At 41.3% G+C, this 12,826-nt stretch overlaps 1 protein-coding gene across 1 annotated transcript in view; it reads left to right on the plus strand.

The window, feature by feature from the left end:
- mark4b (MAP/microtubule affinity-regulating kinase 4b) overlaps positions 1-12,826 on the plus strand; it is a 48,386-nt gene that overhangs the window by 21,194 nt on the left and 14,366 nt on the right. Inside the window, exons 4-14 of the mRNA XM_069668248.1 lie at positions 7,597-7,645; positions 7,776-7,841; positions 8,780-8,850; positions 9,134-9,190; positions 9,600-9,836; positions 10,065-10,184; positions 10,315-10,414; positions 11,117-11,226; positions 11,415-11,598; positions 11,698-11,918; positions 12,521-12,624. Of these exons, the coding sequence (XP_069524349.1) occupies positions 7,597-7,645; positions 7,776-7,841; positions 8,780-8,850; positions 9,134-9,190; positions 9,600-9,836; positions 10,065-10,184; positions 10,315-10,414; positions 11,117-11,226; positions 11,415-11,598; positions 11,698-11,918; positions 12,521-12,624 (1,319 nt within the window). The remainder of the gene's footprint in view (positions 1-7,596; positions 7,646-7,775; positions 7,842-8,779; positions 8,851-9,133; positions 9,191-9,599; positions 9,837-10,064; positions 10,185-10,314; positions 10,415-11,116; positions 11,227-11,414; positions 11,599-11,697; positions 11,919-12,520; positions 12,625-12,826) is intronic.

The raw sequence follows: 12,826 nt of genomic DNA on the forward strand, positions 1-12,826 counted from the left end.
TTGTCTTTGAATGAAAGTGGAAATGAATGTGTTCAAATGAAAATGAAACTAGTGCGGCATTAGCTAAAATTGATGTTTATTTGTTTATTTGTACAACATATTCAGAATCTTGTGCATCATGGGAGATTGATTTATTTGCCTGATGGAAATGCACATAATTTGCATTTTAATTTTCACAACATCAATATTCAAAAGTTATAGTATTCACAATGGGAGACAGAAACACACAGTAGCTTCTGTCAACGCTCTAATTCAGTGTGCAGAAGCGCTCCTCTCCCTCTCTACACACTCTGTTAGTCTCCCCCTACACCCTCTCTTTCTCTCCCTCTCTTCTCCCACCGCTCAATTATTTTTATTTTCCCTTTATCAACTCTTTATTTCATTCTCTTTAGCTCTGTGTCCCACTTTTCTCTTTCTCCCAAGGCACAGGCCCAGTTGTAGCTCTACTGTAATCACGACTGTGCTCTCTGCTGTATGTAGGACTATACTCTGTCTCCTGACACTATATCTGGGACGTAGGAACTGTGAATTTTCAATGTTTTTGAAAAGTTTTGAGTTTCCAGGGAACAGCCTGTAATGCCTGAGTTCCAGTGTGAAAGTTACCCGCTTCAGCCGAGTGCAAGCCTGCATGCAAGTAAAAAAGGTCATCTTAGGGCCCTGACACACCCGGCTATCAGCCAGCCATAGGCCAATGAATGTTTGGCTTTGAGATGTATTTATACAGGCGTGCCTGGGTTAATTAATGAGGAGAGCCATCAACACACATTTCATTAAAGTCAAACAAAAATCTGGGTGAAGTTTTAAATGGTAATGGAAGTAAAATTTATCTGGTAAAGAGTTTGCATAGTGGAAAACCCCATAATTTTCTTTTGTTTCATACGCCGACTAAAGAGCCTTTGGTTGAGTGAAATCTGTAACAAGGCAGAGAATTTATCCAAGATGCAAAGCTTCACCCGTAACAGCTTATTCCTGTTCATGAATTGCCTTTGGTTGATGGTCGGAACAAAGAGTAAACATGGGTGTATAGCAGAGTTGGAATTCTTGTTGTCAGTTTGTCATACTCACATACAGAAAATAGGAAGTTTATGGTGTCCAAAAATAGAAACAGATTTGTACGCGGAATCACAGTTTCATAATATCGTACTAAAATGATGCTGTTGTCTTGTTTCATATTTCCAAACGTCCTGGCTGTAAGAGCACCACACAGGCCCAAGTGTTTTGTAATGCACTCTTCCCTGCAGTGTGTACTGTTGGATAATCTGCCATACTATGCAGGGCCCCATCAAAAGCCCGGTGTTACTTTGGGAACAGGAGAATTTTGTCGGCCGCCATCCAATGTTGTGTATGTGCACAAAAGAGAAGTATATGTGTGTGCATGTAGGATAGTGTTTGGGCCACCATCTAATGCTGTGAAGTGTTTTGTCCCTCGCTCAGGCCCCCTCAGCCACAGGAGCTGAATTCCAGACAGGCAAACAAAAGGGGCGGCCGAGTCAGGCTGGGGTGGGGGTGTTGTTGTTGCCTTGGCACAGGAGCAGAGACCCTGAGAAAGACAAGATACAGAGCCGAACCGAAGAGGACAGACAGTGTGTGTGTGTGTGTGTGTGTGTTTAGGCCTACGTGTATGATAAAAGGAGGATAAACTCTTAGCCCGACACGGTCTCTGCTCTGCCTTTGTATGCACATGTAATGCCATTATCTGCATTGCTATTGTATGCAGCATATTGTCCCTGTGTGGGTGTCTGTGCATAATCATATTGTTGCTGCTGTATGCATTGTTGTTATTGTGCAAAGGGAATAATTAGAAAATAAAGGGACAAGAGGGCGGACAGAGCGGGAGCAGAAGGTTTCCCACAAGCTCATCTTCAAAGCAACAATAATAGAACAGTAGAAGAAGAGTGTTATGATACCCCCCCCCCCCCCCCCCCCCCCCGTACTCTTCCTTATTTAGCAAACATCTATAAAACTATATTTAAGTCTCCATATTAAGCTGAGTCAGGCTTCTTATGATCTGGGTCAAACAGGCAGCTATACAAGACCTGAATTAAACCCTGCTTCTCTTCATTAATGATTCAGCTCCTCTCATCGTCAGGCCTGGGAGCTCCAATTACTGCTGTACATTAAGGGAATGGAGGGATTGGGAGGAGGTGTTCATATATTAGGCCTTTTATTGGGATAATGTTGAAGGGCAGCTCTCCCAGCAACAGGCAACAAAGGGAGGAACAGGGTCAAAAGTCTATTCAAATGTTACCAGGCGACAAGCAGAAGAACGGAGGCAAATCCTTGAGTAATGTTGCTCATTAGAGAGTCCCAAAACATCCAGCAGGACACTGACCATTTGCTTCATTGCTCTTTGCCTGCTATAGAGCCGTTGGCATAAGTTGAAATGGCTACTAGACCGTTTGTTCAAATGCACATGCATGAAATGTGTTTGATATAAATAAAAGATGCCTCATCATTTCCATTATTCAGAGGTGTTTGGATGGCTAGGTGTTGTGATGAAGTATAAATGAGATTAATTACTGCAAAGAAGAACTTATACCTCCTTTGATTGAAGTGCTGTGTGAGTTATTTTTGTACCTATTAATAATTCTTTGTTAATGATGAAACATGGTATGGTCAACATTGGTCACATAATGTTGTTCCTGTGTTTCTTTAATATTGATTATGGTCTGTCAACAATAAATCAAGAAAAATATTTTGTGCTTTTGTGCAGAAGAATTACAGATCGTTAGTAGCACCGCTGCAACAACTGGACGTGTGTCTTACATGTTTACATCCTTTTAGTTAATTTAGTGATCTAGAGAGACACAGGAAGGCTGGCTCATTGTCATTACTGAAAATGAGATTACTGTTGTGGATTTCCAGTCATGGTTGAGAAAAAACAGTAACACTGTTTTCAGCTTACTTAATTTTCCAGCCTCAGTCTTTGGCATCAATAATGTCACTCCATATTTGCAGAAACACTACGGTGTAGTTTTTTTTGGCGTGCACATTAGTGCTGATGTAGCTCAAGCAGGAAGCCTCTTTAACTGCACTTTAAACCCTTAATGCAAAAGTGTCAATGTAGCTTTAGGTAGCCGGCTAACCATTACAATTTAGAACACTACCATAGTTCACGTGGCATGTAAGGAACACCAATCATCTGTAGTGTTGTAGATTGGGACGTTCCCTGCAGAAGGGAAACATGTCTTCATGTTTGGCACGAAGAAGTGGTGTAAGATGTTTTATCTGAACCAGTAAGTAATGAACTGTGTCTCATTCAGAGTTTACACACACACACACACACACACACACACACACACACACACACACACACACAGAGGGTTATTCACAAGAGGTACTCTGACGTGGGATTGCAGAGAAAGGCCTGTGTGTTCAGTCATGTCTCTCATTCTGTCGTTCTTTGTCTTTCACTGTCTCCCCTTTTTTCTATGAATTTCTCTGGTCTCATGATTGGCTGCAGCTGATAAGAGGAAGTGTGTTTCGCATCGTGTAGAGTACTGTAGAGTTTTAGACCGTGTTGTGCAGTAGAGATGTGACAGGGCTGACTATTCAAATACGTCTGCTAGACGAGCATTATCATTTCCTCATTTCTCAATTTCAACATCATTGTTGTCGTGGTGCTCCTTCCCCCTCTCTGTCTCCCTTTGTGTGTTTGTGTGAGTGTACTTGTGTGTGAAGGACACTAAAACAACAAATAAATACAGCCAGGATAAACAGGTCAGAGGTCAACAGACTGGCAGGTCAGACACATGAATCAAACGCAGCTCTGCTCTCAAAGTGAGAAAGAGAAAAGGAGGGAAAAAACTCGACTTTCGGTCATTAAGGTGCTTTGTGTAAATCCCTGTAGAAAAGAAACTAGAGCTCTGACTTAGCAGTTGATTAATAATTCCTGGCAGAGGCTGTAAATGCTCCGAAGTTGACTAATGCGTCTGAAAGGAGGGAGGAGAGGGTGGAAGGGACAAGGAGATGCTGGAAAAGAATGCACCACTGTCGGAAATTGAAATCTTGGCTTGGCTTATGAATATTTATATTTTGTCTAAATCTGAGTTTTTAAAGAGGCAATTAAATTGAAGCTACAAATAACCCTGTAATACACAAAAATCTGCACGTTCTGATACAAGTATTTTTACAGCAGCTATGTGTGTCTATGTGTGCAGCTACTTCCATGCGTTTGCTGTTCCATGACTTCCCTCTACCCCTCCCCTTCAGCCCCAGGGATTAATACCTGGGCTGGCATGGCAACTGTGACGCGGGGACATCGCCATGGGAGAGAACCAGAAAGAGAGAATGAACATAAGAGGGAGAGAGAGTGAAGTTATTCTGCTGGATCATTGATAAACTGCTGCATCCAGCCGGTAAAATCAGTCAAGGAAATGTTTGTAATCCACAAAATTCACCTTAAAATGTAATAAGAAACCTTTGTATTGCCTCACAGCACAAAATTACAGCAGTGATGAGCTGAGGATTGATTGGACTGTTGATCAATACCAGTGACTCAACAATTTCCTGGCCAGCTGCTGATGTTTCTTTTCAGCCTAAAGGCTGTCTTGGAAACGTTATTTTTATCTCTGTATCTGAAGCATCTCTGCGAGCAGTGATCACAGATTGAATTTCTCTTTTAGAGGAACAAGTAGGCAGAAAAAAGGACGGAAAATGTGGGAGAGAAGGGGTTGAATGAGTACGGGAGAAAGGGGGAGAGAGCAACAGAGAGGTGAGGGAGGAGAGGCTAAGCCGATAATTCTTCTTAAAGCTCAGATGAACAGCTGATGCATCATGCACTTAATTCAATTACACACACTCCCAGAGGTCCAGCATGTGTGTTTATGACAATGCAGCTTCCCATTTTAAGAGCTCTAAGAAGAAAAACTGACAAAAAAGAAACCAGCCGGAGATTTAATTGGTTTTGAATGTGCGAATGATTCATCTAAATTCACATCACAGTTTTAAGAACAGACTGAATCACTGCAGCTGTGCACTTCTGCCTTTTTATGTAAAGAGTTTATTTCCCAAAATCAATGTGTTGCTGCAAATCATTATTTCTCAATATCAGTGAATCAATCAGTCCGTTTTTTTTCACCAAACCACCACAGGAATATAGCTACAAGGAACACCTTACTGTCACTATAACATGAGTTTATTAGAGTTCTGCTGGTTTTTTGGGAGCTGTTGTGGCAGAGGGCACGAGGCTCTTACTGTTGTGTACTCTTTTTAAAGATCACAAATCTCTATCTGCGGCTGATTGGAGGACAGAGAAGCATGAGTTCAGGGTTGGCTGAGGTCGTTTGTTCTGGTGAGTGCTTTGCGTGTGATGGCAGTGTCAATGGATGCTGGGAGTTTGGGATTAGGACAATCAATGATGTTCGAGGCATTGTTCCTGCTGCTGACAGTGAGCATGGTGGGAAGTAGAGAGATTGATAAAACTGGCTTTTAATTTACAACAAAACGTTGCAAGTTCATCACACATACCAGATCTTGATGTATCTCTCAATGTCTTATCCTAACACCAATCTTACATTGGCTGTGCATTACAGTACTGCCAAGTCAATGTGTGTCTGCAGTTGTAAGAGGACACGTGTTTGCGTGAGTGAACTAAACTTAACCCTTTTTTCCTCTGGCTCCATTGAGTACCAGGAATTTCTCTCAGGTGATATCTGTGAAAACATGCAGACAGTCAGGCATGCACACAGTGCCTCGGGCCACTGTATTGTTATGTCATCGTGAAAGTGTTGTTACTTTACTGTAGGAAAACACATTCTTTGAACATGTGGCTCAAAGGGAACTCTTCAAAGACGAATGACAAACAAATGATGAAAAGTGTCATGTTATGTTAACTTACTGTGCAGGAACATTGTCTTCACTTTCTTTATCCCTCTTTGACTCATGTTTTCTGCTCTTTGATTCACTGCAGATTTTTTAGAGAAATAAGCTGAATTCACTTGTCGTCTTTGCTGCATTAAAAATGTACACATGCAATTATCTGCAGTTAAATATGTTACTCTGTGAGTGTGTCAATATTATATCTCCCTCTGCCTTACTTTGAAGTTGAACACAAACAGAGCTTCATATAATGTGAGTTCATCTCAGTGCATCCCTTCATGGCAGCATAACTAAATCTCAGTAGGCGGAGAGAAAAGAAGGTTGCTGCCTGCTTCGTCAATCTATTGCTTCACACATAGCAGCTACAGCATTAAAGTGGAACATAACAAGGTGTAATCTGAGCCTGATGCTTTCAGGAGTGTAAGATTGGAGTGTAGCAAGAACACAGAAAAATATTGTACTGTAGTATGAAAATAAGGACATTTCCTATGAGAACAGGAAGGTGGTGATTGTTCTGGTTTTTTAACTGTAGTAAGGTAGGAGCGCATCTCCCAGGGCAGCTGAGTCCCAGGTCAAAGAATGAATTAAGCAGTGAATTCCTGCTTTTGTATTCGCTTCCCTTCATCTTTGTCTGCTTTCACCCTTTTCTCTCATGTCTTATTTATGCTCATAGAATTTACAAAAACCCAAGTTTGCTGAGGGATATACATTGAAATAAATGACCATGACTCTACTTGTACAAAAACAAGTACACATCAGTTATTGCTGTGCACCCCTCTTCTTTCTTACTGTCTTATTGTTTCCTTGTCTTTTCCTCCCTCCACACCCCTCATCTCCTGTGCATTGTTAATTTGCCTCAATTTCTATTTTTGTTTCTGTTTCCTACTCACACACACATTTTATTCTCTGTTCTTAACTCCACATGCACACTCTTTCAAGTAAAGTCACATTTCCCCTCCAGGGCCAGAATGTCTCACTTTGTCACTAATAACAAAACCAAAACAACTGATGATGGATGAGTGGCCTCGTGGCATTTGTCAGACACGTCTTCACAGAGGCTGTAAATAACCATTTGAAATTAATTGGCAACATCGAAAAACATATATATTTTAGATTTTAATCCAATTTTAAGTATCCTTATTAAACTGATTTGGTATCATCCCTGATTATAATTTATATTTACGGAAAAGTTTATGTTTCATTTACAGTAATTACATCAGGTGTTATGTCATCACCACCCATCAGCGTGTTCCACTGTGATAGATCCAGCGCTGGTGCTTCCGCTCTGTAATTTTTAAAATGGAGTTCACAGACAAATACATTACTTTAATTAGACGGAGAGAGAGAGGCAGGATGAGGCAGCAGTCTGGAGCTCAGTGATGGATGAGGGGGGGGATGGCTGAGGCGTAGCACACCCAGGGGAGGAGGCCTCGCTGTCAGCCTTCTACCTAGGAGACATTCCCTTGGGTGGTCCCAGGTCTAGGGTGGTTGTAGAGATGAGTGGGGGGATGTTCAGGGAATGGTGTCTATATGCCAGCTGGGGATTGTATGAATTAACTGAAGATAGAATAATTTAACTGATGGATAAAGAAGAGAAAATAAAGATGAAGATAATAAGCTCAAGCAACTTTTCAATTTGAGCAAAACAGCAAAATTAACATTATCCTTTTTATAATGTATCTGTGGATTATTCCATATAGACCAATGTGTAATCCTATATTTGAGACTTGGAAAAAAATAATGTTTCATTTTCGTCTTTTTTAAATCTTTTTTCAGCTGTTTCGAGAGGTACGCATCATGAAAACTCTTAACCATCCCAACATAGGTGAGTCACACTCCAGACAACCATCTTATGTTTGTGTGTTTGAGTGTGTGTGTGTGTGTGTGTGTGTGTGTGTGTATCTGTGATCCCACGCGGACCTTTGCATTAACGTCTCTTCATCTGTGTGTTACAGTACAATTGTTTGAGGTGATTGAGACTGACAAGACTCTTTACCTGATTATGGAGTACGCCAGCGGAGGTGAGTGACACCCCACCATCCTTGCCAAGTATTTAATGCTGCCAATTAGATTAATTACTTTGACTGAACTATACAGTACAACAGCTTAAGTAATTAATATGGGTTATTCAGGTCAGTCCCATTGCCTTTTATTTACAGAGAGAGACAGACATCTTGCTAATGAAAATATGCTTTACTGCTGGACTGTCTTCTCTTCTTTTTCCTCCTCTATTCATTCTGCTGTTTCCCATGCACGCTTTCTATTTCTGTAGCATCTTTATTTTTCTTTCTTCCCTCCTCATGAGCTCTTAATCTCCCTCTGCTTTCTCTTTATGTTGTGTGATCTCTTCCTTCCAATACCTAATAAGGAGTCAGCAGCTTACCCGCTGCTCTGTTTAACTCAACCTCATAGGGTCAAATGTTTGGCTTGAGTGCACAAACGCACACACAATATATGTATAGAGACTTGCACGCTAAAACATTTGAAACTTTACATTTACTTTAACAGGTTGAAAGAGAATATAAACAAACCACACATGGCCACAGGACACTTATACTATATGAGGTTTCCACCCTTTATAATATAATATACTATAGATAGTTCTATTTGTGCTCCTTTAATGCATGAAAACTAATTTATGCAAGCTTGACACAGATCTGACTTAGGGCTCTTAAACCCTGGCAAAGTGTGATATTTTCTTACATTGAAACACACATGAACACATCCTGAGGGAAGAGACATTCTGAATTCACGTGTTTGTGCTGCAAGTGTTGATGCGGGAGCTGGAGGGAGATAAAGCAGCATAGATGCAGTGAAAGAGCAAAAAGTATTGATAAAGACAACCTGTTAGTGACAGGTTTAGTCTTAATTAATAGGTAAATGGAACAAGTGACTATTAAACAACTTCCATGCCTTCCTGAACGACAGCTAGTTTTCATACTCTTTGTTTTTCTTTCAGGCGAAGTGTTCGACTACCTCGTGGCTCACGGCAGAATGAAGGAGAAGGAGGCCAGAGCCAAGTTCAGACAGGTAAGTAACCTTTCTACTGTCTACACAGCTCAGCTGCTGTCAAGTTTACAGTCTAGGGGAAACCTAAGGAAAAGGGGAGGAGAGACAGACATGTCAAATTAAACATAAATCTGTACTGTGAGCCTGATGATAACCTTTCCAATATTCTGGCCAGATGAAATCAACATTGGCCACAGAATTTTTATTTTTAACTTGGTTTTGTTTAGCCATTTACAAACATAAGTACTACCATAAGTGAAATTATTATCCTCCGTTTGATGTCTTTTTCCTTCTCTCTCATCAGATTGTCTCAGCAGTGCACTACTGTCATCAGAAGAACATTGTTCACAGGGACTTGAAGGTGATTACTCAGTGTTAGAAGAGAAAGAATGAACCGTCTTCAGATAACCAAAAATATGTTTATGGCTATCTGCATCATTAACTCTTATTAAACAGACTTTATGTGTACATTTTAAATATATTAAAGAGTAACAGATGTTTACTCTAAAAATAGCATTCATAACTTTCCATAAGTCTCTGTTCTCTAGCATCGAAACTAAAATGATGCTTGAACTATGACGTACATTTGATTTTATCTGTCATTCTAAAAGATAAATATGTGCCAGCCACAAAGTGTATTATCTACTTCACATGCAGAAAATGCATTACTTCCTGTTTGTCAGCACTAAGAGCAATTATAGACTCCAGCTCTATGTTTATGCTAATAATCTTTTTCTGTGATCGTCACCGTCTTGTGTTGTTTTGTACAGGCGGAGAACTTGCTACTCGACGCCGACTCCAACATCAAAATAGCAGACTTTGGCTTCAGTAACGAGTTCTCTGCAGGCAGTAAACTGGACACGTTCTGCGGCTCCCCGCCCTATGCAGCCCCAGAGCTGTTCCAGGGGAAAAAGTACGACGGTCCAGAGGTCGACATCTGGAGCCTGGGTGTCATCTTGTACACGCTGGTCAGCGGGTCCTTGCCCTTTGACGGACAGAACCTAAAGGTGCTTTTCTTCATTTATAAATGTTGTGTGGTGCAAATAAAAGCTCCCATCATGACAGTGAACATGGATGCTGTGTGATACAACAGGCTCTTGAATCACATCATCCTCATCACATGAGATTCTTTGAAAGACAATAAACAGAGTTGAAATGTTTCCTAGTTCCCATCATTTATTTTTGTATGTCCTTGTAGTTGAAGCTAATTGTGTATGAACGTGTTTTGTGTGCAGGAGCTGCGGGAGCGGGTTCTGAGGGGGAAATATCGTGTGCCCTTCTACATGTCTACAGACTGTGAGGGAATCCTGCGCCGCTTCCTGGTCCTCAACCCTGCCAAGCGCTGCTCGCTGGAGGTGAGGAGGAAACATTGCAACAGCATGACTATGATGGTCATTTTTATAGCATGAGTTGAAATGGAACTCTATGTTTATACTGTGTTGCTGTATTTATAAATTCCCCTCACTCCTTTTCTTTCCTCCCCAGCAAATAATGAAAGATAAATGGATCAATGTCGGTTATGACGGCGAGGAGCTGAAGCCCCACGCAGAGCCTGTGGAGGACTTGAACGATACTGGTCGAATTGGTAAGATATATACTTTTTACCACAAATTTATTTGTTTTACTTAATATGGGATCAAAACGTTATTAACTGATAACTGTCTGTTAATGAGTTGGATCCTTTTACATATTTCTGTAACTAAACAGAAATGTTCAGTTAGGGTTTGCTGGGAACGTCTTTAAGCCCCACTTTTGGGTTAGTTTTTTCCAGTGGCATATTGTGTCACTCAAATATTCCTATACATGAATGTCCTGTGAGATGCTATAATTTAGAAACCATTGAAAGAGAGTATGTCATTTCTGCTTTTAGGATTCTTCTGATCAAAATGGATAAACATGATAAAAAATGGTAATTCTATAACGCCATGAAGTAGTGTTGGATCAGAGGAGTTGTAATCATTGTTTAACAACCACCATTGGCAATCAAAATCTACCTGACTTGACACGTGCACCTGACCAAAGCTCTCTCCATCTTGGAAATGCATCACCCATATTTACCCTCCTGTTACTCTCTTTTTATTGCATAAACATATTATAGCAAACATTAGTAAATAATCAGGCTCCATCACGAATGAGCATTATTACCAAACAGTAGCAAACGAAGGTCAAAAGTTCTTCCTTTTCTTGCGCTCTGATGCATCATCTAGGGTTTCCCAGTCAGCCTGCATTCCTGTGTAAAAAGTCGACTTTGGAATAACTGTTTGTAATCTAATTTCTCTAATTTCAGATGTGATGGTTGGGATGGGCTTCACCAGAGATGAGGTGCGAGACTCGCTGGTCAGTCAGAAGTATAATGAGGTCACAGCCACGTACCTGCTGCTAGGACGCAAGAATGAGGTGAGACGGTCGGGTCGGCTATTTGTTTGTTTGTTTTTCCCTCTATATGTGGTTGAAATATGAGGTAATGTTTTATGAGAGTTGTTTTGTTTTTTTTGAGAGTGTATATTATGTTTGCTACATTAGGTGACGTACTACATAAAGTTATGTTAGTATTAGTATAAATATTTTTCTTCTTTCTATCTCAGACGGAGGGCAACGATTCTCGGACGGGCAGCAATCTCAGTTTAGCTCGAGTTCGACCCGGCACCATGACCAACGGAACCAGCAAACACACCACTTCCTCATCTGGTGCACCTTCCTCCTCTTCTGGCCACAAGACACAGCGCAGTGCCTCCACATACCACCGCCAGAGACGGCACTCTGACTTCTGTAAGACAAAACTGTGGCAGCTTGGGCGTCTTTTGCACCAGCTGAATGAAACTTTGACAGTATTCTTCTTCACTGAAAACTCTATTTTGTATCTCTCAGGTGGTCCAGCAGTTCCAGGGTCCACACATCCAAAGCGGAGTCCCAGTGGTACAGGTGAAGGGGCGGGGCTTAAGGAGGAGCGTCTGTCAATCCGCAAGCCGAGCACAAATACTGTGGGCTCCCGTAGCATCCCGACACCCTCCAGTCCCATGGTTAGCTCTGCTCACAACCCAAATAAAGCCGAGATTCCCGACCGGCGCAAGGAAGCTAACTCAACCACGGTAAAGACAAGAAGACATTTAGTGGATGTTCATATAATCAATACATCATGTGCAGATGGCAGAATCCTCCCAGTCATCCTAATCCCATTTCCTCAGATTACAGAATGTTGAGGCTGCTCTGACACAGATATTATGGAGTCTGCAAACAGTAAATCCTCCTCAGATTAGAGAAGAGTTGAATACATAATCACTTGCATACCTTGAGATGAAAAACAAACCAGCAGGGGGGATATGGAGGGAATGGTTGTTCAGTAAGATTAGCATGACAGAGAGAGTTTACAGTGTGTAAAGAGTTGAAGACTGCAGCCAGATTAACCTGAGATTAACTATTTAATGGTCTGCACGGTCGAACTCATGACAGTCTGAGGTCAAACACTCAAGGCAAGGGGGCAGGGAAGTCAACTGGTTTTATTTTAACCTGCTTGGAGCACCGAGTGGAGAAAGCTAACTCAAGTAGGGCTGAAAAAATAGTGTTGCATGTAATTGTCAGGAACAGAAAAGGAAATGGTAAAAATCATTCCTCTGCCACACGGGTTGGACACAGATCATTGATGAAAGATTGAGATTGATTGAGATTCTTTGGTTTCTGATTCTTTCTGCAGAACAACATCCCTGCCAGTGCCATGACTCGAAGGAACACGTATGTGTGCACAGACCGATCCAACACCGAGAGACACTCACTGCTGCAAAATGGCAAAGAAAACAGGTGAGAGGAGTATTAGGAGTGTGTGTCTGCGTCTCTGCTATGTTTGACAGAAGTGTGACTGAAAAGTCACACACGATTAGCATGCCGCGTAGAATTGTGTTTTTTCTTGGACCATAGCCAAACCATGGAGTATATATGTATATAACCAAAGAAGAAGCGATACTTCAACTGAGAGTATCAGTTCACACAGCCCAGTGAAGCA

This window comes from Semicossyphus pulcher, unplaced genomic scaffold (genome assembly GCF_022749685.1).
Source record: "Semicossyphus pulcher isolate SPU_LCO1_2020_fin unplaced genomic scaffold, fSemPul1.0.p SCAF_19, whole genome shotgun sequence".
Taxonomy (NCBI): Eukaryota; Metazoa; Chordata; class Actinopteri; order Labriformes; family Labridae; genus Semicossyphus; species Semicossyphus pulcher.